This window comes from Gavialis gangeticus, unplaced genomic scaffold (genome assembly GCF_001723915.1).
Source record: "Gavialis gangeticus isolate Ggan-Ray unplaced genomic scaffold, GavGan_comp1, whole genome shotgun sequence".
NCBI classification, from domain to species: Eukaryota; Metazoa; Chordata; order Crocodylia; family Gavialidae; genus Gavialis; species Gavialis gangeticus.
The window spans coordinates 66,648,807-66,674,031 of NW_017728992.1; the positions used below are offsets into that span (position 1 = coordinate 66,648,807).

Sequence of the window (25,225 nt, forward strand, 5' to 3'; positions counted from 1 at the left end):
TTTAAAAAAAAAAAAAAAAAAAAAAATCTCAAATGTTTTTCACATCAAGCTAACAACAAATTGCTACAAAGGTGAAGAACAGTAACTTGAATATTCTTATAAGATATTCTGAATTTGTTCCTCAAAACGAATTCAGTAAGTGTAGTAAATACTTCCAGCCATCATGACTATATTTCCAGCTACCATGACTTTTTATAGTAAATAATAGAAATAGATCTTCATGTCAACAGCTTGACTATATTTACAATATGGCAGGTAATTTTCAGCTGTCTGGGAAAACTACACATATAATCAGTATACATACTAAACACGGTTGTATGAGTAACAACAAAAACTATCTCTGCAACAAAAAATCCATGCACATCTGAAATACAACTTTTCCTATGTGTCAGATAAAACCATATGACAAATGCAAAATAAACTGTTTGTACATGGTATGCTAATCAGGGGCGTGCAAAATGGGCCATATTTAATTCGGATTTGGATTTGGCCCGAATCAGGGACAGTGATTTGATTTGTTGATTCCGATCACTGTTCTGATTTGATTAGGCCAAACCTGAATCTGAATAGTCGATGCTGATTTGGCTATAGACACAGCTTTAAATATTTTTTCTACATACCTCGAGGTACCAGGTGCAACTTGTGAATGCTGCAGTGGTGGGGTGTATGGAGTGTCCTACAGGAGCGCAGGGAGCCCCCCCCCCGCATGCTCGATGGCAAACCCGGAATTGGACTGGAAGTACTTCTGGCCTACTTCCAGGTCCACCACCAAGCACATGGGGGATCCCTCCCCTTCCTTCCTGGCTTGGCCATGGGCCATGGGGGACCCCAGGTGCCCCTCCCAGACCCAGGAGGCACCAGTCGCCAAGCCAGGGGGCAGGGAGAGGGGTCCCCTGCCCACTCCCCAGCGGACCCGGAAGTGGACTGGAAGTGCTTCTGGTCCACTTCTAGGTCTGCTGCCGAGCATGCTGGAGACACTTCCCCCCCACCCCACCCCTGTGCTCCCATGGGATGCTCCATCCGCCCAAGCATCTCAGTATTCACAAGCTGCCTGGTACCTTGAGGTATGTAGAAAAAACATTTAAAGCTGTGTCTATGTCCGAAACATTAATCTCTCCAAATCAGTTTGGAGGGTTCTGATTTGATTCAGAGATAGGTCTCCTGATTCAATTCGGTTTCGGAGATTTGGCCGCCAAATAGGGCCATATCTCCGCCATATAGAATCAGTGACCAAATACATCCCTAATGCCAATACAGTATTTCTTGTCCTCTGATGTGAATTTTAGTATTGAATTAGTTTTTTATTGAAAAAACTTTAGTAGAAGCAGCAAGGTTTATTCCTTTTTTCCTCTAAGACACCCAATGGCCTGTGATGTACTACCGAAAATTTCATTTCACACCTCATCTAAATCCTGCAGGTTACTTGTTGATTTATTCATGTAATAGATATTTCATATATTTGTTCTTTCATTACTTAGCATATGTCATATTACTAAAAGTGTCACCACCTTTTTAATGGGAAATTAAATGTATAGAGTTCAGAACTACAGATATAGTGAGAAAAATACTTAAATTAAAATCTAAATGCCTTTTTTTTCTTACAGCAAAATTATGCAGAGGTAATTTAATTGGTGTCAGTGTCCTACATTCTTAGTGTTTCTTAGGAACAAGAGCAATTGCAACCTTTCTGAGACTGTATTAAAAACAGTAATACAGTGGGTGCATTTATACAACATGCTATGGTGCAGTAGCAATGAACTACTGTGCCATAGCTCGTTGTTTCAGCACTGTAGTGTCGCTGGGCATGAACCGTGATGGCAACGCTTTTGAACAGTAGTAATGAGCTATTGCACAGTAGCGTCTAAAAATAATCGTGCTGTGATGGGACTGTGCAGTAATGCTGGTTACTGTGCAGTCATAAGGAAGATGCACCCATTGACTAGTATAATTAAATAAGATAAGTGGCCACTATGACTAGCATGGGAGTTTCAGGTTCTTAGAATAGTTCTGCGTGCAGTACCTGCACTAGAATTTCTTTTGTACAAAATTCAACCTTGAAATATGTGTTCAAAAGCATAATGTGCATCCATGGTTTGTTCCTTATTACCTTTTTATCTAACGAATTAAGTGCTTATTAGGAAAAGGCATCAGAATTGGCTAACATATTAGCTAAGCTTCACTTAACCTGGACCACCATTTCCAACAGATACAGAAAAGAAGTCCTTATAGTATTTTAGAAGCTTTGCATTGACCCTTGTTTCTAATTTCACAAACGTTGTTCTTTGGCTTATCCTTAAACCTTTCAAATGTTCCAAGTGCTGATACCATGGCACCTATGCTACCTCCTGTTTGGTCAGCCAAAACTTAATAATGCTCACATAGATTTTAAAGTATTTCAGAGTAAATCAGCCTTGGGGGGGGTTTTAATGGCCTTTTTGTTCTGTGTTTGTACAGTAGAATCCTGGCCCATGATTAGGATTTCAAGGGGCTACAGTAATAAAACTTGTATTTTTAGCCTGGCCCTAATAAGAGTGCAGTTCTGCTTGTGAAGTGCTGAAGCACCCCTGCAGTCTCTCTGGCTTTAGTTGGGTTGGATGAGTGGTCTCTTGTCACTTTGAAAACATATGAATTCTACCTTCTTTTTTTACCCCCACACAGGTGTATCCTCTCTAAGTGTCCAATTTGCCAAACTTCCAAAGGGACTGAAACATTTAAATGTATCTAAAACCTCATTGTCACCTAAAGGTATGTTTTACACTTATTGCTGAGCTACTATTTTTCCGTTGGATGAGTGAAAACTAAATATTTTAGTTAGTAATAAAGGCTTTTATTTTACAGGTTTAAAATTTTCTTCTGCCTTTGGCTGTTCCTCTCTGTCTGTTGCAGCACTGTTCTGTAGTACCTGTTATTTCTTAACCAGAGTAGCTTGCTGAAGTGTGGGCCAGACCCAAAGCCAATTGATTTGTCAGATGAAAGATTCTGAATGACTTCTGTGCTATTTGGATTAAGTCCTGTACTACCAATGTGCTGGTTTGCATTAACATTGGAATAAATTGTTTGTTGCATTTATGGTTCAAGAAGCTGTCTCCAGAGCATATGGTGTTTGTAATAGCTTACACATTGTGTTTAAATTTTCAAAATAACATTTGTAAATCTATCAAAATATCTTTTGGAAATGTGATTTCACAAAATAAAATTATTTGAGGGTGACTTTAAACAATGGCTTCTGTGGGGATGAATGAAGAGTTTAGCTTACTTCACAAATGTCTAATTTAAAATAATTGAAAAATGTATGCATTTAACCTAACTCCATGAAGTCCTGGGCACCACATAATTTTTAGTCATAGAAAAAAAAAGACATTGAGGTTTTTCTTTAGTTTTTGTTTCACTTGAAAGAGTAATGGAACATCTTAGAGAACCCACGCAATTAAAAATAAAACAACCATACTGATATTATTACAGACTTTTCATGGGTCCTGATGACCACTTATGCATTTTGAACTGGAGGAGACTACTGAATTAAAGTATATGGAAGACACCAGATAATGACTGCTTAATGCTGAGTTTCAATTTAACTATTGCTCTGTGATATGGGAGCCTCAAGTTTTACTGACACGGAGAGGCTGGCCTTTTTGTTTTGTTCTGTAAATAGAGCTATAATGAACATAGTTCTCTAACATACTATTTTAGCAGGCTATTCATGTACGAATGGAAGTTGAAGGAAGTTGGCCCCATTAAGAATGGACTCTCTGTTGGTGGTAAACCTTGAAATAAATTTGGTATTTATAGTTATACTGAGTGCTATGAATCAAGGATCCTAATACGCAGTCATCCCGTAAGCTTGTTCAACATTTGTTATATTTTTAAAGACCTCAAAAAACTTTGACTTCTTATTTTCCCTGGCACTCTGCTCTTAGTGACAAATATTTGCTCAAGGAATTTTGACCACGTTGGTATTTATTCTTGAGACAAGGGATAATGTAAAATATCCTATTAGCTAACAATTAGAATGTTTTCTGAAGTCATTGGGTCAGATTCTACTCTGGCAAAAATACATACTGCTTCCATTATGTTTAGTCACCTCCTGGACTCTCCTTACTCCAGCGTGTTAGCATTTAGTTCCACTGATTTCTTCAAATACTATATTTGCTTGAGTGCAAGAGGAGGTCCGCCCCTTTCACCCTCCATTCAACAAGGGGAAAAAAGAAGCCTTCTCTTTGATTTGAATACAGGCCTAAGACAGCAGCTTTTGGAGCTGTGGAGCTGGAGCCATGGGCTAGGGCAGGAGCTGTACCTCCTGCTGCTGCCTAGAGTCAGGTGCCATGGAGTTGATAGTAGCTGTGAATCAGGTCAGCGAGCCAGCAGCAGCAGCAGCACTGGTCCAGGGAGCAGGCAGGAGGGGCAAGAGGCAGGGGAAATGGGGGCCAGGCACAGGTGAGTAAGTAGCGGGGGAGCCAGGTGCAGGGGTTAGTTTGCTGGCCTCCTTTTCTTCCCTCTCCACCCCTCTTACTACTTTCTGCCTCGCAGCAGTCAGGTGGCAAATTAAAAATGGCCCTCCAATAATTTAACTCTAGACTTGGGACAGTATAACAAATATATAATTTTCCACATATAGAATCTTATTATTAGAGTTCAGAGATGTCTTGGATTTGGGTAAATACGGTACTTTGAATTTGCAGATCAGCAGGCTTTACCTAAGTTTCCTCCATCTCAAGAATAAATTTAAGGAGGGTCAAGACCCACAACACAATGCTTATCAGTGATAATAGTACTGTGGAAATGAACTAAATGAAATGGGATTTGTGTTTGTGTTTTTAACAAGGTCTTTAAAACAAATCCAGGAAAAAAAGTGCATCCAACATGCCTAACTTAGACTTTGTAGAAATCTCAGTGCAGATTGTCCTGCAGTAACTATCAGCTTGACTTGTAGAATAATACCTTATCATTATATATTTCCTGAAAGCATCTCTTCAGAAATCCTACTAAAACATCCTATCCTGATTTTTACATTCCAGTCTGATAATATGATTTACTGTTGATGAGAATCTGTCTGCATAGCTATAAACCAGTGCTCACCAACCAGTGGATCTCAATCCACCAGTAGATCTCGGAGCATCTTGTGGTAGATCTCAGAGCTTCTTAGAGTTGATCCAAGGCTGGGGTGGGAAGCTGAGTGCCCTTGTACATGCAGGCGTGTGTCCCAGTCCAACAGGTCAGTCTGTGAGGGAGGTACGGGTTGGGGGCTAGATTGAGGCCCCTGACAGTGCCACAGAGGCAGGAGCAAGGGCAAGTTGAGTGGAGCCCCAGTCAGGTGGGACTTACCTGCTGGGGAGGCGCACTCCCAAATAATTTTTTCTCCCTCTGCCTCAATCTGCCCTCCCACCGCACAGACTTACCTGCTGGGGAGGGGGAGTGGCAAGCAAGAGGGGTGGCAGCCCATGGTACATCTTTGGGTTTTTTTTAAATGCCAAAGATGATCTCCCACTTAAAAAGGTTGGAGACCACTGCTATAAACAGACATTGCAAATGCAGCTGTGCTGGAACACATCCTGCTTCATTGTGCAAAACAGATGCTGCTGGTTGTCCTGCAAGGTCAGGTTTCTGCCACTTCTGAGAATGGCAGGGGCCTGATCTTGCAGGACAAGACTTAAGGGATGCCTTTGCAAATGGAGGAATCCCAGGTTTCTCTGCTTGTTGGGATGCAAAATCTATTTTAGGCCCTGAAGTCCTAGGAGGACCTGCCCAGGTTTACAGATCCTTGGGTGTGCCTCTGTAAGTGGAGAAAGCTGGGATTCCCCTGTTTGCAGAAGCCCACCCTGAGTCAAAATTGAGGTGCAGCTCAGAAAATTGGGAAATCCAGGTAGGCACTCCCAAGGTTTTAGGGGCCCAATCCTGTGTGCCTGGTGAATTTCCCTGTAGGGGAATTCCCTGGGCATGCACAATCAAACCCCTAAAACCCTGGAAAGACATGTCCCAGGTAGCTGGAGAGCATGGACAGCTCCAGGCTGCCTGCATTCTCTGCCTTAAAACAAGTAGACATCCACTTTAAACGAGCAGCACAAATTGATACTGCCTTTTGTTGAGGCCACAAATTTAGGCTTTCTTTTCATTTTGTGCCACCATAAAAATGGGTTCTGAAGAGTGTAATGGCATTCATTCATCTGGGAAAGCTTTGTATTGAGAATGAGGAAAGCAATAAGTGAATTTTTCCAACCCCGTTCTAGGTTGATAATAAGTATAAGTTTTGGTGCTTTCCTATTTCAAAAGCTCTCTGCATCCACTTGCTATCTTTATACTGTTGCTCTAATAATGCATCTGATTTAAGATGTTTTTCTGAGACTGACAAATTTCCAACAACCATGTCTCAGCTGTATCTGAAGGAATATCCAGAGGAAGATCAGCTGCTGGTGTGGTCCAGCTTCCTGAATATAACCAAACAGCATTATAAACTACTTTTAAACTGAAATAGGATTCCTGTTGATAGCAAAACTATTCAGTAAGTGAAGCTGTACCACTGATTTGATGTTTTGGCTTAAATAGAAGGTTCCGCATGCTTGGTTCAGTGAAAGTCTCAGCTTTTTGAGCCCTACCGAAGGCTCGCTAAAGTCAGTGAAAAAAATACCCATTAATATCACTCCAGTTTGGATCAGACTTAGATCAGCTACTCTCCTTATTCAACTTGTCAGACTTGTATGTTGAATTATTGAATTTCATGCTGTTGTTGCTGTTCTAATAATGATAGTATACAACATGTGTATGCCACTTATTTCTACTTTTATGTTGTAATGAATGGTGTTGACAAAACTCTTTGAAAAGGGCAAACAGCTAGAAGCAATACTGGCCAGATTGGTGCTTGAAGAGTTAAGAAATTTACATTTTCTGTGTGCACAAGTTCAGTCCTGCAGTTTGTGGCTGTGAATATACTTTAAGTTAAAAACTGCAGAATGGACAATGACATTAGAAAACTTGGCAGATATCAGAAACTTGGCACTGATTTCCAACTGACAGCAACCCCAAAGCCAACAAGCATGTTACTAATGTTAATCCTATTTTTTATATTTTGGTTCTTGAAAAATTAAAGCACTGAATCAGTATAGCCTATATTTAACCAGTATATCCTATATCTATTAGTATATTCTATCCTATTATATATATAAAATAAATAGTGGATGTGTGTGTGTGCATGTCTGTGTTTATAATATTATTTGTATCTCACACACACACATTAAATATGATGTTTTACCAGCTTCTTTCAATATTTCAAACTATTTTTTAAATGAAAAGATGGACACATGCCATTCATTGATTGCCAGTCTCTTTTCATTAAATGGTGGTAATGTTTGGAAAGCTGCCAAATGTCTCTAAGTAATTCAGAGCATTTGTTTGCACTGTAGCTTTCCCTACACATCTCATACTAAAATCTGCCCTACTACTGAAGAAGATAGTGATGTTCATATGTTTAATAAATTCTCTCAGGTACTGATTGAAAAGCAACCACTGCCATTCAGATAGATTCTATTGTAAATGATAAGTTACAATGCTCAGTATGCAGCTGATACTTACTGGAATGGTCCACCTCTATCCATATTTGAAAGAGCTGATGAAGTCGTTTGAAGAGGAAGGCTGTGACTTGTTTGTTCTCAATGCATACACATTAAAATTAAAGACTATGTATGTATTCTAAACTGGATTTGAGTGTTTATGCATCTCCTGATATTTTAATGAACGAAATATTTTTTCTGAAATTATGAAGGAATACATAATTCAAATGTTTGAACTTTTAGGTCTTGTCAACTGCCTTTGAAGTAGAATTGAATTATAATTAGTTTTATGTTTGCCTTCTGCAGATACTTGCATTTAAATATTCTTGTTTACAGTAAAAGATGCCTTTAAAAACACAGTTTATTTATAAAGTTATGTCAAAATACATTAGAATGGGTAAGCCAAATGCATCATGCAATACAAAATATTGTGAGAAAATTGTTTCTAAAAAAGCTGACACTGTAGATTAAAGGTCCAGTCCTACTAGCAGGATATACCCAATTTCCTAATAGTGCTTGAGGGGAGGGGTCCTGGCACTGTGCAAGATTGGGCCTTATCTGAGATAAACCATAATATCCATTGCAATCTATGCCCTCCTGCAGTGGAGCTGTTTTGAGAACAGGAAATCATTAGGCATTAATATATGATAGTGTGTACACTAAAATGATGTATTGGCAGAGTCTGTACTACTACTTTTTTGGTGCAACTAAGTTGAATATTGACTTTTTTTTGCAGGGGTGAATAGTCTTTCCCAGTCATTGAGTGCCAACCCACTAATTGCAAATACTCTCATCCACCTTGACCTCTCAGGGAACGTTCTCCGGAGTGATGATCTCTCAGTATGTACATTCTTCTAATTTCTGAAAAATCTATATTTTTAATGTAATATCAAATTAGGGGGGAAATCATTCTGCATGGTCTATTTTATTTAAGTCAGCTGATTGAAAATATACCAATAACTTGGCTTCTATCTTGCAGGTAAAATTAAGTATTACATTTCCCCACACAGCTTAACTAGTTCACTTCATTTTGGTCCCATTGCTCAAGTCCTCCGATTGATCAGAAAACTGCTCATTTTCTCAACATGTTTAATGGACTAGTAATATAAACAAGAGTCCCTGGAATAGTACTGTAAAGTAACCAGCTTCAGATCTATCAAACATATCTTCTGTCTCATGGAAATAATTTTAATATTTATATTGAAAACACAAAATACTTCCATACATTTTTTCTTTAAATTTAAATGCCAACTTAATTTGTAGACAGCAAAAATTGCACTTATTAAAAAATAAAATGATTAAATGAGCCAGTGGTGTTAGGTGCCAGTAGCTGGATTTCAGACTTAGCGCACATAGCACTGATCTGTGTTCAAAGGTAAAAAATGCATTTGTCTGAATTTTTTGTGTCTGTATGAAATAAATGTGTATATTTTCTAGGGACAGAACAGGGGAAGGTCATGGCACTTTGAGGAATTAATTCTCACTGAGAGTTCATTAGTCAAGACCTTTGTGTCAGTAAAATGATGATGGTGGGGTGTAACTGTCTTTTTGTGTTAGTGAAAGACAACAGGTTCTCAATTACATTTATTCAGATATTCACCACCTCTTCCAGCCCAGTCTCTCACAACTTCTGTGTTGAGTCATGCACACCTCAGACATGAAGAATTAATAAAAAGCATTCGTTACAGGACTCCGTCTTCAGTTGACATAGTATTTGAATATTCAAATTAAAGTATCGTGGTTTTCTTGTGCCTGTGGCTTTGTGTTATTTTTCACAAATCTTGTTATCTGCTGGAGATTTATGAAGGCATTTATGAAACGCATCTTCCTGAACATAAGGGACCAGGAGCCTAATTTAGACAAAGGGAAGGATGTTGACAAATTAGGGGATTTAGAAATCAGAAAAAATAAATAGGTAAAAATGAAATAAATAATGGAGTAGATATGGGAAATTATTTTAGGGAACATTAAGATACATGGGCTGGATGAGCTGATATTGTAGAGGTCTGACTTTTCAGCAGGGCTGAGACCTGAAAACTTGTCTTAACTTTATTTGAAGTGGTGGATGCTCAAAACTTCTGGAAAAAAGCCATAATATTCTTATCTCTGCTTTTAATGGTTTTGTGATTGCCCGGATGTAACAGGAGCCTTTATGTAGGCCAGTGTATTTATGATATATCCTTGATAGCCTTTATTCATTAATATGTTTTCTTATCAAGCCTATCTGACATTATCTCTTAAAATCCCTAATACACTGGTAATATGTGTATTTAAATGAAAGCTAGTCAGAAAAAAATATGAGATTACAACACAAATTAGTTACTGGCCTAACATAGTAAAAAGGGTTGACTTAAACTTTCAAAACGGATTAGCCTTTTTGCAGTCTGACTGCCTTTCCAATCTATTTTGAACTAAAATTAATTAACACTTTCTGAAAAATGTGTAGCAAGATAAATTAAGCCATGCATGGCAAGAATACTATTTGGTGGTTGTGATACAAGCAGCATTTCTATCCTGTCATTTTAATGAGTGTTTTACTTTTGCGGTCTCGCAGGTTACGCCTGTCAGGAAAAAACAACATTTGTTGAAAATAAGGTGGTTCAATTCAAAATAAATGTGTGAAGTGTATTTGAGAAGTTAAGAGTAAATTATGGTTCTGTGGAAAATCTCTCTCTCTCTCTCTCAAAAGCTTAATATTTTTTTTTTCATATTTAAAGAACTTATACAGTTTTTTGGCCCAGCCAAACGCCCTGGTTCATCTGGATTTATCCAACACGGAGTGTGCACTAGACATGGTAAGCATTTTTTGTGGTGATTCAGAAACAACACCCCTAACAGTCTAAGTAGACTTATGTGCAGTGAACCTACATTCCTGTATTTCTCAGGTGTGTGGGGCTCTTCTTCGTGGATGCCTTCAGCACCTAGCTGTTCTCAGCCTATCCAGGACAGTTTTTTCTCACAGGTAAACATGAAAATATTATTGTTTCCTGCTCCTGAAATTATTGTACTGTATTTTTTTCTACCTACACAGTAACGTTTCTTACAAGAGTCTTAGCTTTTAAAAAAGTTGTATGTGGGAGACGTGTTATTATAGGAATCTCTGTAAATCACTCTTGAAGTGCCCCCCATAGCAGCTCCTTTAATGTTTTTCCGTTAGCTGCTCCCCCGCCAATTGGCAAAGGGGTTCTGCCAGCCAGGCTGTTTACCGCTGATGGCTAAGGAAGCAAAAACCATGGCATATTTAAAACCTCTGCCGATCAGGTTGGGAGTGGAGAGGGGGGTGGGCAAGCAGAAAAATTAAAAGCATTAAAGAAGCTGCTGTAGGGGGCGCTTCTGGCTATTTACAGAGATCCTTAGTTATATACCTCTAAAATATGTTCCATGCCTTTAAGCATTTTGCTATGAAGAAAACAAGTGTTTGTTTCTAGTGATGGGGAAACTTCCACCCTTAGAAATATTTCTGGAAGAGGGAGCAGTACAAGTGTTAGGCCTGCAACAGCCCCTTCTCCTCTGCTCCTTGCACGGTCCTGAGATCACGTGCCCACCTGGCACACCAAGCCACTCTATCTCCCTGCCAGGCTCCAACCCAGGACTTTTGACCAACCAGCTGAGACCGGCCTGTGGAATCTGGGACTGTCCCAGCCAAACCAGGATGTATGGTCACCCTGTTTAAGTAGCTTCACAAAGGATCCTGAAAGACAAAATCTGAAATCTTTTGGAATAAGAGATAGTCAAATGTGTTTTTGTTTTTGTTCTTTTTAATTTGCAGGAAGGGAAAAGAAGTCCCCCCATCTTTCAAACAGTTTTTCAGCAGTTCACTTGCTCTGAGGCAGATCAACCTTTCGGGAACCAAACTTCCACCTGAGCCTCTAAAGTAAATGCTTTTATTCATTTTCTTCTGGGGAGAATTCATTTACTGCCTATTCCAGACTGTGGCAAACCACATTTACCATTGTGTCAGCTGACTGAATAAAATTCTAGCTCTTAAGATGTATGAATATGCTTCTAAGCCTGTGGCCGTTTCTAGACTAGGATTTTTTTTAAAGTGCTTTTAAAGCTTACTAGTTAGGACACCTAGTTAATGTCTAGTGTAAATGTGTCATTTTAGACCAGCGATTCTCAACCAGGGTACTGTGAGTTCCTTTGAAGGGTGTACTTTGAAAGTGTGGTGAGATAAGCGTAGGCTTAGGCTTGTCCCTCTCTAGCTGATTTCTCCACTCCTAGTTCTGCAAGGAAGTAAGCACTTTAATGTATAAATTTGTTTTTGAAATTGGGTGTTGCTCGATTCACAAAAGTTATGGAGGGGAGCCTTGAGTCTAATGAGGGGTGTCTGAAGTCCAAAAAGGATCATTTTAAAACATGCTAAATTGGCTGAATGTAAAACATTCTTTCTTCTGTAAACTTAATCTTGACAAGCTAGCACATTTTAAACTATACATGGGTATGGTTCTATGCTATACTCCTAGCAAGTGTTATGTTGAAAATGTTAGCTAACACTTTCTAATGCCGTATCTTTTAATCTGAGTGTAGACAAAGCCCACGAGTAGACCTGTGTGGTTATGAGATGTATTGCTGTAGAAGCTGATATGTGGGAAGCAGGCAGTACTTGAATAGGTGGTTACGTATGGATGGGAGTAACCAATAGCTAAGAGCTAAATCAAAGGATGGATGATGGGGGTTCAAGCTCAAACCCTGGGATGGAATCAGTGAGACTCAAAACTTGATGTGGAATCCGGAAGTGATGGAAGAAAAGTGGAAGGGAAATGTAGGGGGTAAATAGTTCAAATACCCTAGAGTGAAAAATACCATCCCTTTGTTTTTTTGATATAGACTGATAGAGAGGAAGGCAGCATCATATAAGATTAAACAAGAAATGCTTAACCAATGTGAGAAGCTGTGTGACTTTATTATTGTAACCATTCTCTTTCCTTCTTTCCATTTTCTCCATAATAATGATCTTCCTTGTTGTGTCCTGTGTTTTAGCCCTGAATATGCTGGGAAGTTTTGTTTTTTAAGCACCACATTTCCCATGTGGTGTTTCAAAAAAAGTGGGTTTTGAAAACTGTCCTGTTTTGTCCCGATTAACCTAAGGGGTATTAACTCTGTCTTGGTAATGACAGTGTAGTGACTTGCATGCATCATAGTAATGGGAAAAATGGGCAGTCAACAGCACCGGCAAATCCTATTGCTCTCATGAAAGACACCATGAGAAAAGATCAAAGCTCATGTTTAATTTTAACACGTGAGTGGAACTGTTCGTGTGTTTATACTTAAGCATGGACCTAAGTACCTGAAGATTAAGACCCAAGTGTTTTGTTTTTCTCAGGAACCCCTTAACACACTAAGATGTGGGATTTTATTGTACATTTTCTGTCTTTGTTTTGTTTTTATATATTTATTTATTACAATATCCCTTTTATTAAAGGCTCTACAATTGTTAGGTTGTTTCATTGTTATGCCTTTGCTCTGCTTTGAGGTTTTACTTTTGTCCATGCTAAGAATTTCAAAAATGCTTCAAAGTGTAGGAGCCCTCAGTATACCTTGTTTTCATCCTCAAAGCAACTTAACATAGATCGAACAGTGCAATTCAGAAATATCCCAGGGATATTGTTTCAGTTCAGTTCTAATACTGCTTGGGACTCAGCATGTTCTTGGTAGGATTGCTTTAGTACTTTTATCTTTAATTGGAAGAAAACCCTTTAAAAATTAAGATCCTAATTTAAGTAATCAAAAAGTTAAGAAGATTGTATCGGGGGGGAGGGAATGGAAAGGTGTTTCCAGATGTATTTGGAAAAATGTCTCAAGAACTTTATAATTAATGTGTTATGTGGTACCAGTGACTTTTTGTAGTACATTTCATCTGTGTATGTCAAATATCTTTGAAGATGTAGTCCTTTGCAAGAGCTGTGGGAGCAAGGGAGAAGTTCCTTTTTTGTAAAAAAAACTCAAAAAAAAAGAAAAAAACCCAACAAAAATCCAACCGCTCTCTGCCCCCCCCTCAGAAAAACCCCCAAAAACGTGGTCACACAGAGGTTAAGAAGTTTGCTTAACAGCAGGCCAGTGGATGAACTTGAAATAGAATCCAATAGTTCAAATTCCCAGTCCTGCACTGTAACCACTAGAATGTGGAGTCTGAAAGGTGTCCGTAAAAATGGTAACAGCGTTGGCATTTGTGTAGGCATGCTGATCCAGTATTATGAGAGAAACAAGATTTGTAAGGTGTGACTACACCTTTCTTTAAAGCAGCCAATAGGGTTAGGAATGACAGGTGATGATGTTTCAGGCTTCAAGTGTCCTTTTAGGTCTGGGAAAAAAACACTCAGTCTAAGACAAGTGCAAATTAAATTAATTATTTTAACCTAGCCCAATTATATTAATGAATGTTATCACTTCAAAGAGAAATGTTGTGTTGCCACATCTGAGTGAAAGGGATAGGTGAACAGCAAGTTACAATGAGCTATAAAACCATTTTCTCTATGAAGTCCATTATTTTCAGTGTCCAGTAAAGTTGTGTATGTCTGTTCCCAGGCCTGTTTTCTAAAAGTATTGTGTTGTTTTCTTTAAAGACAAGGTCTGTGAGATCAGAGGTAGAGTCACTGTTTTATAAAATAGCACACTCTCACTAGTGATCAGGCATTTCTGTCCTTTTATCATTGTTTATGCAAGTATTTCTTTTGGTGCATAATGATTGCACAGTTTCAAAGGAGCAATTTTTCCAAGTTGTATTTTAATTTCAGCAACCTAGAAAAATACATAAATAAATAGATGACACTTGCCTTTTGTTAATTTCAAAGGGCTGAATCTATGACTCCGATCCATGGGGCAGATATAATTTGGTTTAAATGAAAGATTTATCTGGACTACTGTATGCTTTCATACTCTTGATTATGGCTCAACACACTGTCTGCACACAATGCCCTTATTTGGATAAATGGCTTGGTAAAATGGCCTGGTTTTTTATCTTAGTGTGCTGATAGTTTGGATTCTGTTATCTTGATGTGGGTTGAAATGAAGGGCAGGGAAAATACTTATTCCACTGTGTTGGAAAACAAATTGGTTTGCAACAGTTGCGCTGAATGAAAGCCCATTAACAGGTCTCCAGGGTTCATGGCTCACTCACCCATACATGTTTGTGCACCGACTACTGTTGAGATTCTAGTACAAACATTATTATTTAAATGCATGGAACCAAATTCATAACTAATGGAATTCCATTTATGTCAGTGGAGCTATGTTAAGGATTTCTTTGAAAAAACGCTGGACAGTCTTTCCCCATTTAGGGTCCTTTCTGGTGTCATGGAAGTGAAAGGTAAGGAATATCCATGTTTTTGGAATTACCATTTTGAAAGGATTAAAAATACCACAACATGGACAAATGTAGAAATATGTGTATATTTTGGTATCTTTCCAAAATAAAGGGGAGTAAGGCTAACCAGTATTTGCTTCCGAATCTTGCTAAATGTCACATTTGACATAAACAGCTGACTAGTAGTTGCTTGTCCAACCTTGTGGAAAGGTCCTTCATCACAAAACCACAACTGAATACAGAAGTATGCCTTTGAAAGTGAAAATAACAGATTTTCAAGTCACAAACTTCTAGCATTAAAATATTTTAACACCCCCTAGAAACAAAAATCTCCATCTCACTTAAAGTTAATCATGGCAGTGAGACATCAGTGCACCATGCCTTCATTATAAGCCCTGTTTTCCAAGTTTTGCAGAAAAAGCATTAGTGTACTGCCATGATTGCCCTATAATTTTGTAATAACTGATTTTTTTTTTAAGGCAGCCATAGAAGAAAATGTGTCTGTGATTAATTAAACTTTGATGCACAGTTGGTTTTACTATTTGTTGTATACATTGCTTCCCTGCAGGTTTTGGATTTACTGCTGGGGTATCAGTGTGGCAAAGAGAGTTATACTGTCATTGCCATTTCCAAGTAACAACATTAACTGGTGTGTGTTGTTTCCAGAATGGCTCTTCCTATTATGTTTTAGTACTGGTAACCTGCAGTTGCTTAGCAAACCTTTTGCTGTGGTAAATTTAGTGTTGTATAATTGTTTTTATATTGATCTTTTTCAGAGCACTCTTATTAGGCCTGGCTTGTAATCATAACGTGAAGGAGGTATCTTTAGATCTCAGTAGCTGTGAGGTAAGAACCATTTACCTGAACAAATGGAAAAGTCTCAATTATTTGGAATTACTGTTTTCCTTAGACACATGGGGCAAAATGTTCCTTTCCATAGTTAGAAGGTATAGAAAGGATTAGTAGAAAATTCCTGATAAATATAGGCTCTTGTGTGTATTGTGCCTCTCAGTTATGAGCAAAAATATTAGTACTAACCATCAGCAAGATTAGCTAGGAAATATTTTCCTAGGATATGTAGAGCACCGCACTCTTACTTGTGTGGCAGCATCTGCATTATGGACCTGTGAAGTCAGGAGGTGGAGACTGGGCTTTTCTAAGCTCTGTGCAGTCAAAGCTACATGGGTCAGAAGAAGCAACCTATTTTGAAGGAGCAGTTTTACTACTCACTAGAATTTCTTAAAGTGTATGCAACATTTCCCAAGATTCACTTTTAAACCTTGAGAGAGACTGATTTCCTTATCAATAAGGTAGGGTAGTGATTCTCAGCCTTGTTAGACTCAAGACTAAAGGAGCCCCTCAGAAAATACTTATATTAGCTTTCACAACTTTTTGATTGCAGAAAAACATTAGAGCAATTCTTCTGTTGCAAAGAACTTGGAAAGACCACAACAGATCAGAGTATTTTTGACACGATGGCTTCTTATTTGAAATCTCTGGCTTTTTCATGTGTAGATGTTTGTTTGCACACCTTACAATGATAATATTGACCAGCACTTTCCTTTCCCTTCACCCTTTTGCCGTTCCTGAAAAATAAGAAAAAATGAAAACAAAAGGCCTAAGCAGATTTATTAACTTTAGTTCACTTTGAAAGAATAAATATGTTTGAAAAACTCAACTCTGGAATATAGCAAAGTGAATTAATCCTTGATATAGGTTTATGGTTGGTCACACAGTAAGGAGCATGAGTTACATTTGGTACCTCTTTAGCTTCCTTGATGAGTAATCCATTTTAAATGCATTTAAATACATTTAATACTTTCTGTTGATGGTTGGTACCTTTTTGGAAACTAGTTTTCTTTTAAGGAGCAGTAAAAAAGCTTTCACATCAAGCATATGTGCTTTCTACTTCCAAGTAGGTGAGTGAATGGGACAATAACTTCCCCTGGGTAAGGTAGGGGTTGTTGTTTTAGAGTGCATTTTATGTTTATTTGGAAAAAAAATCTTACCTTTAAAACACCGCCCAAAATAGTGATTGGTACATAAACAGTATGTTGTTGTCCAGGGGTCACAGAAGGAACTCAGGCATTGCTTCATATGCTAGCACTAATGTGAATTTTTTCACGTGCTCCAATACATTCTGATTAGAATGCAATGGAGCACACTCACTTAACGGAGCAGATGAATCAAGTCTGCTGGCTTGTTTTAAACAGAATGCTCCAGCATGCTACAGTGTCTCGTGTATTCAGCATCCCGCGTTTCAAAATGGCAGCAGGGACACATTAACAAAAGCTCGTCGAACAAATACATGAGACGCTGCATGTGTTTTAATTAGAGCAGCTCCCTTCCACCCTGGAACACATGTATAGGCACCCAATGAGTGTGATCTGGTTAATCAGGCATGGACACTATAAGCCAGCATAAAGAAGAGAAAGCTGATCTGCCAGGTCTTTAGAACAGGACTGGGGAAAGCCTCTCAACCAGGGGCTCTGCTGTGTTGGACTCCAGGCCTGGCCCAGTCATGATGCGTTCTTGTGACCTCATAAGCCCTGTTCATGGCCTGCACAGAGATCAATCCTTTTCTTACCTTGGCCTTCCTTAGGTACGTAAGTCTGTATTGATCCATGTAGCTTATATTCTAGGACAGGGCAATAGCCTTGCTGGGGTCGTTTGACCCCAGTACTCTTTCCTGCTATAGCAGGAGGTGGGCTTGATGATTTGCTCGGGTCCCTTCTGACCTTACTAACTATGAAACTATGAAAAGTAAAAAGGGAGTGCTTCCCTTTTTAAACAGTGTTAAAGTAGAAAGGGAATGCTTCGCTCTGCCTTTTAGTTTTAAGGTTTACTGCCCCAAGACAGATGGTAAACTGGAAACATCTGTAAGGAATTAAATTAAGCCCATCCCTCTGCTGACCACTTCTCCTCAGTCCCCTCCTTGACTGTTTTCCCCCGTTAGTATAGAGGTAGTTATTCATGTTTATCTGGAGCTAGGCAGAAGGCAAGACAGTGTGACACTTTCCCACTCTGCAAGCACCTGACAAAGTAGGCTGTCTGCAGCCTACAAAAGCTCATGCTTCTCCATGCAAGTCACACTATAAGTGCCACCCTGCTTAGCCTTTTTTCTCATTACTAAGCCTCATTTTTTTTTCTTTTTTTTTTTGTGCTTTTTAAAAATAGATATGCCCCCAGTGGTCTCATGCATAATGTGGGTCAGGAAAACAACCTGGAATAAGCCTTGAGGATAACATACTTAGATCCAGTTCCTAGCAATGCTGATTTGAACTGGGCAGCTTTTGCTTTTCTATAAAGTAGCAAACACTAAGCCAGTTTCTCCATTTCCTCCTCCAGCTGCTGTCAGTGTGCAACAATAGGAAGCAGGAAATCCAGTGCTGTTCCCCTTTGCTTTTCCTGTGCTCAAGCAAGCTATTTCCAGCTGCAAAACCAGGCCTAAGATCTGAAATATCTCCCTTTCTTTTTTCCTTTTAAGTTGCGTGCACATGTAATTTTGGATGTACTAACTCCAATTCCAGACTTTATCATTTTGTATTGCCAGATTTTATTATGACAGTTGCATTTTTATTTCTTCCTGCTTAGCACTGAAATATTTCACTCTTTTCCCTTCTGCCTCCCTTAGCTTGGTCACTGTGTAAGTACCCTCCATGCTTTACCTTCAGCTTTTTAACTGTTGAATCAGAAAGCCGCTTTGTTTTCATTTCCTGCATACTGGTACCATATTTCTACCATACTTTCTAACTTTTAGTTCTTAAAGAGCTGGTTACTAATGTGTAATTTACTGGTGTTTGCAATTGCAGAAGCAGGCACACAGGATGGGTGTGCTTTTAAAACATTATGGGCCAAATTTACAAAGGAATGCTCTGTATGCCCAGTCTTTTGTAGGACTAATAGCAGATTTTTGATAACCATTTGACTTTGGGAAGCAAAGATTCCTTCACCTTCACAGTTGGCATCCTTTGATTTGTGTTCATAAACTTATATAAAATTGCAGATTTTAACTTAGAAGATGCTCTGATGTACACTTAAAAGCCTGTGTAGAATTAACATTTCTTATCCTATTCTGGATGTAATTTTAGTGTGAGAAAATTGCCCTGCACTAGCAATGTATACAAATGTAGACTGCTGTATATTTATGTAAGCCCCCTATTTTTAATCCAGAAAAGAATTGTAGTACAGAAACTGACTTTCTGATAAAACATAAGCAATAAAATATATAGAGGAAAATCTGTGTAATTGACACTCCATCATCTTAATCAAACACTATCTAAATGGAATGTTATAATTTATTTTTTATTAGAAATGAATTCCAGTGGAGGTGTTGGTTTTAATTTTGACAAGCCTCTAGTCTGTCAGCTCCATCAGTTTAGCAATAATGAATGTGGCAGCATGTGTGAAAGGGCTGTCGAATGGTGAGTGAGATTGTGAGAGTCTCAGTGAAACTGAATGATTCTGGCATTCATATGGCAGGTGTTACAAATGCTTTTAATAAATTAGAGATGGGCTGAAGTTGCACAATTTGACATTCACATCCTGTTTTCTAATGTAATCAGTTCGGGGGGTGTTCAGAGCTTGAGTTTTGTTTCAGCCCTTTGCAAGGAGAGAGGCTACAGACAAACTCTGCTCCTTGGTTTGGGTGTACCTTATAATTAGGATTTTGAGTTTTCCCAGTCTTACTTTAAAAATTTAAACTAAAGCATTAAGCTTGTGGTTTGTCAATCAGAAAACTTTAACTCTTCCAAAATATGCTAGAACATCAGTATTAACTGAAAAACATTAATACAGACTATTGCTAGATCCTGAACTAGAGATGGATTAAAGAATTGTTTTTTCCTTAAATTTGCCTCAAAATTTGCAGTTTGATTTGGGATATTTGGTCAAGTTGACCCTTTTTATTATGATGATTTCCACAGACCAACAGCCTTCTCCCATCATGAGTGAAATGGCAGTGTTATACTAAAAATATATATATCTTTCAGTTTCATGAAGTGGCAAATATTTGTCAAATTTCAAATTTACACCCATCTTTTCCTTTGATGCCATTTTAGTCTTTTCACTAAATCTTAAAACTTCAGTTGAATCCTCAGATTAACAATGGAGTAATCTAAACTATGCAGCTAGGTCTTTCTCTCTAACATTTTTAACTCATCCCCAGTTCTCAGTAAGTTTTTTTTTTTTTTTCGATGAATTTTGTTATATTTTCTAACCATCATAAAGTTTAGAAAATGTTCAGGTTTGCCATAAAAAGACCAGCCTTCCATTCATTCTTGACTTGTACCAGTTTGGGAATAACTCCCTTCTCTTTGCTACAAACATGGTGCAACTTCACACCTTCCTTTGGTACTCAGAGGTAATGCAGGACTGTCACTATAAAACTCAGTTTCTGGTAGATCTCAAGAGTAAAAACACTGTGTGTTGTCTTTGGTTGTGTTGATTGATCAACATTCTTTTGATATGAGAAGCACCCAAACATTTTTCCCGAAACGGCAAGCTGCAAATTCCAGCAGTCTCCTTCTCAGTTAAATGGATTAAACAGTGTTCTGTTTGTTCCATTTAACCCTTCACCTGGCTAAACCTTTGTCCAATACTTTTTAGGAGAAAGAGAAGATTTATTTTTGTTATATTAAGAGAAGTTAATATAATGATAATTTGTGTATGGGCTGTAGGATTTTTTTGTTCTATCGCTGTTATAAATGTTCAAACTAGAACATTAATCATAGTGAGTTATGTATCAGAAAGTTATAAATTTGCTCTTGTTTTGCTAGAGGTGATTCCTGTGTATGTACAAAACTCCTGCTGCTATTTTCTTTGTGATCTCAAAACCTTAATTAGTTGGAAAAATTGCTGATGTTTTGTCTCTAGTTGAGATCAGGAGGTGCACAAGTTTTGGAAGGATGCATTGCAGAAATACACAATATCACCAGTCTAGACATTTCAGACAATGGTAAGTAAAAGTAAAAAGGGCACAGTGTAATGCAGATATAGAAACTGATTAAGAGATGAGATTTTGGTTCTTTCGGCTCACGTTGTGATCTAGGATAGTATGCACGTTGTTGTTGTTATTATAGTAATAGCAACCAAAAATGGGACTTACTGTGCAAGGTGTTGTACAAGATGAGTAGCAGAATTCTTCTGCCCCACGGAGCTTACAAGCTAAATAGACCAAGCAGACAGATGCATAGAATGGGACAATTATGGCACAAGCAGAGTGAATGTGCAATGCCATCAGATGTCAGATTAAAACCATGGAATGTTTTCTCAGGGGGATAAATTAGGAAGGGGTTTGCTAAATTGAGTCTCTGGTTTTCTCCTCTCTGCAGTGTTCACCCAACATCACATGGCAAGGGCATGGAAACTTTGCATCATAGTGCCCTCATAGGAAGAGGTGCATTTACTCCATTGTTTTCGGTTCAGTAGGTTCCTGAGGGTGAGGGATAATCACTGTATCAACTTTGAGTTCCACAGTCCTGCAGTGTTTTGGCTCCTCTCCCTGTCAGCTGCAGCCACATTTAGCCAAGAGTAGAAAAATCAAAAATTGTGTCCATATACCAGGAGACCTTGCTGAGGACTTTTTCATTTTGCCATGGTTGGTTAAGAATGGCATAAGAGCAAAGTGAGTCCCTGCTTTAAACCTACGATAGCACTCTCTAGGCCTCAGACTCATAATGGTATTTAGGTGCCAAACACCCACTGGTTTCATTAAACACCTCAGTGCCAGCACCTGTAATTTACTAAATGAAATCAGTAGAAACTTAATTTTCTTTAGTATTTTGGGGAAAAGGCATCAGGTTTTTTTTCGTGCCCAGGAACAAAATAAAACATGGCTCATTTTGGCAGGTCAGTTTATTGACAAGCTGCTATGGTGCCCTCCTTGTTTGGCAGCTGCATGAGCCTGTTGGTATGTGTAGCTGTTGAGGTTGGGTAAATAATGCAACACATTCTCTAATTCCCCAAAGAGCAGAAAACATACCTTTTCTATCTACCAATGAGAACAATGTTTGTCATAAATCTTGACTGGTGAACTAAGGATCAGGGATTAAGTCCTCCTTCTCTTTTCTGATTATGTGCGATTCGTGGAGAGATTTAGATGGTCCCTTAAAAAAAAGAATAGCAGCTATGTGTATGGAAAAAAAAGGAAACAAATGGAGAACAAATTTAAAAATAAAAGAATGAAGAGTTAAGGGTTCCAGTGCCATTTAGGTAAAGTTGCCTAAGCAAATTAGGTTTTGCTGGTTTTGGCAAATACGTTTGGAACAGTGTATGTTTAATTCTGCGTTTACTCTGATTCTTTGCAGGCCTAGAATCTGATCTCTCAACCCTTGTAGTCTGGCTTAGTAAAAACCGATCAATAAGACACTTGGCATTGGGAAAAAATTTTAACAACATGAAATCTAAGTAAGGCTTTTATTTCTTGTAAACAGTAAGAAAATTGATGAATAAAAGCTCTTGATTTCATTGTCTCCTTTTTTTTGTCATTTCAGAAATCTTACTCCTGTACTTGACAATTTAGTACAAATGATCCAAGATGAGGATTCAGTGAGTATCCTACTGTAATAATGAATGTTTTTCTACCATTATCCTTGCACTTTGTTGCCAATGCTTTGCTTCCTTGTGTTTATTTTCTCTGTATTTTTTGACATTACACAGAGATATGTTTTTGACTATTCCAGCATTTCTTTTTTTGTGAAATAAGGGACAAGCTTCATACTGTAATTAAGATAGCATGGTTATAAGATGTGCTCTTCACTTGTTGCATGTTTATAGCTCTCTGTACATGAAAATAAAATCTGCCTTCACTGAAATAATAGGTTATTCCTCCAAATGGTCTGACATTCTTAACCCACTTTTCTCACTCATATAGGTCTACAGTCTCAGAATTTGTAAGTTTTCATGTCTGTAATGGAGATTTGTAATTGTAGGACTTTGGGTGGGGGGTGGGTGAGTAACATTTCAAATTAGCATATGCAATTTTTAATGAAATCTTTCAAGACTTGCAGAATAAGTTATCAAGTCACTTACTGTTGTTCTTGGGGAACCTTTTTGTGCTCATGTGGAATCACTTCATCCACCCACTATAGAACCCCTTTCATCTAAAAGAAAAAATAGAGAAAGAGTAAAGCAAGGTTTTCCTTTATATTTTATTGTATTTTGGATTCTTGGGAAACTCCATTTTATTGGGTCATTTTACAACCTCTTTTCACTGAGGACCCTCCTGGCATCCTTTTCATTGTTCCTTAGACTGGAACACCTCCCTTCCCCCACCTTTCCCTCCCCCACCAAATCCCTACCACCATTGTGTCATGACCATTGTTCCTGGTTTTAACAGAAAATATTTTGGGGGGCTTTGGTGATTATGAGCATAGTAGTCTTCTGCCTGCTGATGTCTTTTGGCATTACAAACATTCCTAGAAAAGCATTTGCCCAGTATGGTTTAGACAGGGAGGATCCCACCTTAAGCAGGGGCTTGGACTAGATGATCTCCTGAGAGCTCTTCCAGGCCTTCATTTATATGATTCTCCCACCTTTTCTGGCTCCTTCCGGTCAAATTATGAGTCTATTCTACTTCCCTCATTCTCCAAAATAATTGACTTTTGATTCCAGCTGCCTCTTCAGCAACTGGCTTATCTTTTTTCAGTCACCTCCGCTCCCTCACCTTCACGTCCAAGTTAATTGAATCCATAGTCTGCAGGTATTTCTTCCACTTCCTTTTCTCCTAGCCTCTTGCCATGTTGCATCTTCTCTCTCTACTCCACTGCAACTACATTCTTCAAGGTTTCTAAAGATGATGGCTACATTCTAGTCATATCTTTGGGCCACTACTTCTCCCTTAACCTTATTAGTTGCTTTTGAAACAGTTTGTCACACTCTCCTTCTTGATGTCTTGTTACTTTTTATGAGGCTGCCTTCTTCTAGTTCTCCTGAATCTTAGGGCGTCTTTAACACCCTACTCTGGTGTCCATAACAGCAGTTGGAAAACTTTTAAGGCTGAGGGCTGTATTGACCCATTTCAGGTCAGAGGCAGGAATGATGGGTGCTAGGACTCAGTTACTGCTGTTTCTTCCGAGCAGCAGCAGGGGAAAGCAACTGCTGTTGAAGCCTCCCACCACCAAAGCCCTATGTCTACAGATTGGATCAAATGGCTTTGGAAGCAGATCTGGCCTGTCGGTCGTAGATTGTCAACCCTTGGTCCGCTGGGTTTGCACAGGCTTCTGTGCCCTCTTCTCCCTTACTGTGGACTATTTCATTTCCTCACTTGGCTTCTACTTTCTGCTTCCTCATTCCTGCCATGGCTCTTTCCATCCAATTTTGTGTCATGCTGAATCTCCAGTGCTTCCTCAAATGCATCTCTGCATCAGTTCATGTTTTACATGACCAAATATAAATTCCTGAGTTACCTTCTGAAACCATTTGCCTGTACAGTTTTCTGGTGACCATGACACCATTTTTCCTACTACTCAGGTCTGTACACACCATACATCTTCAGCTCCTTTCTGTCTTTGCACATCTATGGGAGCCCAATATTGCCATTTCTCCTTACTAAAATATACCTTCATACTGCTTACCTTCCTAGGTAAATAGTTTTTTCTGACCATGTTTTCTGACCATGCAGCAAGAACTCTCATTCACATCTTTATCTCAAGTCCTGTCCTGAATTATTACAACCTTCTGTTCTTTGGCTTCCCATAATGCTGTTTGCATCTTCCTGTCAATGCAAGTGCTAAGCACTTTTCAGATCCTTTTGCTGGCTTCACCTCCTACATAATATCAGCTTGGCAGTTTGTTTTCTGTTTTAAGGCCTGATATAACCCTATCCCTTCCTCTCTACTTATCTGACCTCTTCTCTTACCATGTGAATAATGCCAGCCTCCATATGTCTTCTGTGTACCCATTGTACAGATTCAGGCTTTCTTCTATGCCACCTATCATGCCTGTCCTGAATAATCAGTGAAGTATACTCATCCTTCTTCCAGTCACAGCCCACCTTCAAGCAGGCTTCTTCTGTAACATCTAAAAGAGAGAGCCAACTAAAACATGTAATGTATTTAGACATTTGAAAAGGAGTGCCTGCCTAGCCTCCTTCCTGACAAAACCACGTGATTACATTTCTGGTAATTTGTTTCATCTTTCCCTGTCCCTTCCTTACTTATCTTGCCCTTCTCCTTTCACTGTGTCTGCAATTAGTTTGTAACTCATTGGTGTAGGGATCCTATTTATCTGCATTGTGAAGTGTCTGAATGCTGAAATGAATCATAAAAATGTCTCTTACCAGCTAAAGGACTAAGCTGTCTGAGATGTCAGAATCCAAATTCTGACATCCTGTGTAGGAAGGAGCTGAGGAGTGCTCCATTTCTGTTCACACTTCTGG

The 25,225-nt window shown here is 38.7% G+C and overlaps 1 protein-coding gene across 5 annotated transcripts in view; it reads left to right on the forward strand.

Moving 5' to 3' along the window:
* CARMIL1 (capping protein regulator and myosin 1 linker 1) overlaps positions 1-25,225 on the forward strand; it is a 371,957-nt gene that overhangs the window by 241,627 nt on the left and 105,105 nt on the right. For 3 of the 5 annotated variants that reach the window (XM_019523833.1, XM_019523847.1, XM_019523859.1), the window contains 10 exons: positions 2,659-2,745; positions 8,278-8,381; positions 10,259-10,336; positions 10,427-10,503; positions 11,311-11,415; positions 15,624-15,693; positions 18,482-18,493; positions 20,722-20,803; positions 22,155-22,254; positions 22,341-22,395. In XM_019523833.1, the coding sequence (XP_019379378.1) occupies positions 2,659-2,745; positions 8,278-8,381; positions 10,259-10,336; positions 10,427-10,503; positions 11,311-11,415; positions 15,624-15,693; positions 18,482-18,493; positions 20,722-20,803; positions 22,155-22,254; positions 22,341-22,395 (770 nt within the window). The remainder of the gene's footprint in view (positions 1-2,658; positions 2,746-8,277; positions 8,382-10,258; positions 10,337-10,426; positions 10,504-11,310; positions 11,416-15,623; positions 15,694-18,481; positions 18,494-20,721; positions 20,804-22,154; positions 22,255-22,340; positions 22,396-25,225) is intronic. The other 2 variants (XM_019523840.1, XM_019523852.1) reach the window with 1 other exon arrangement.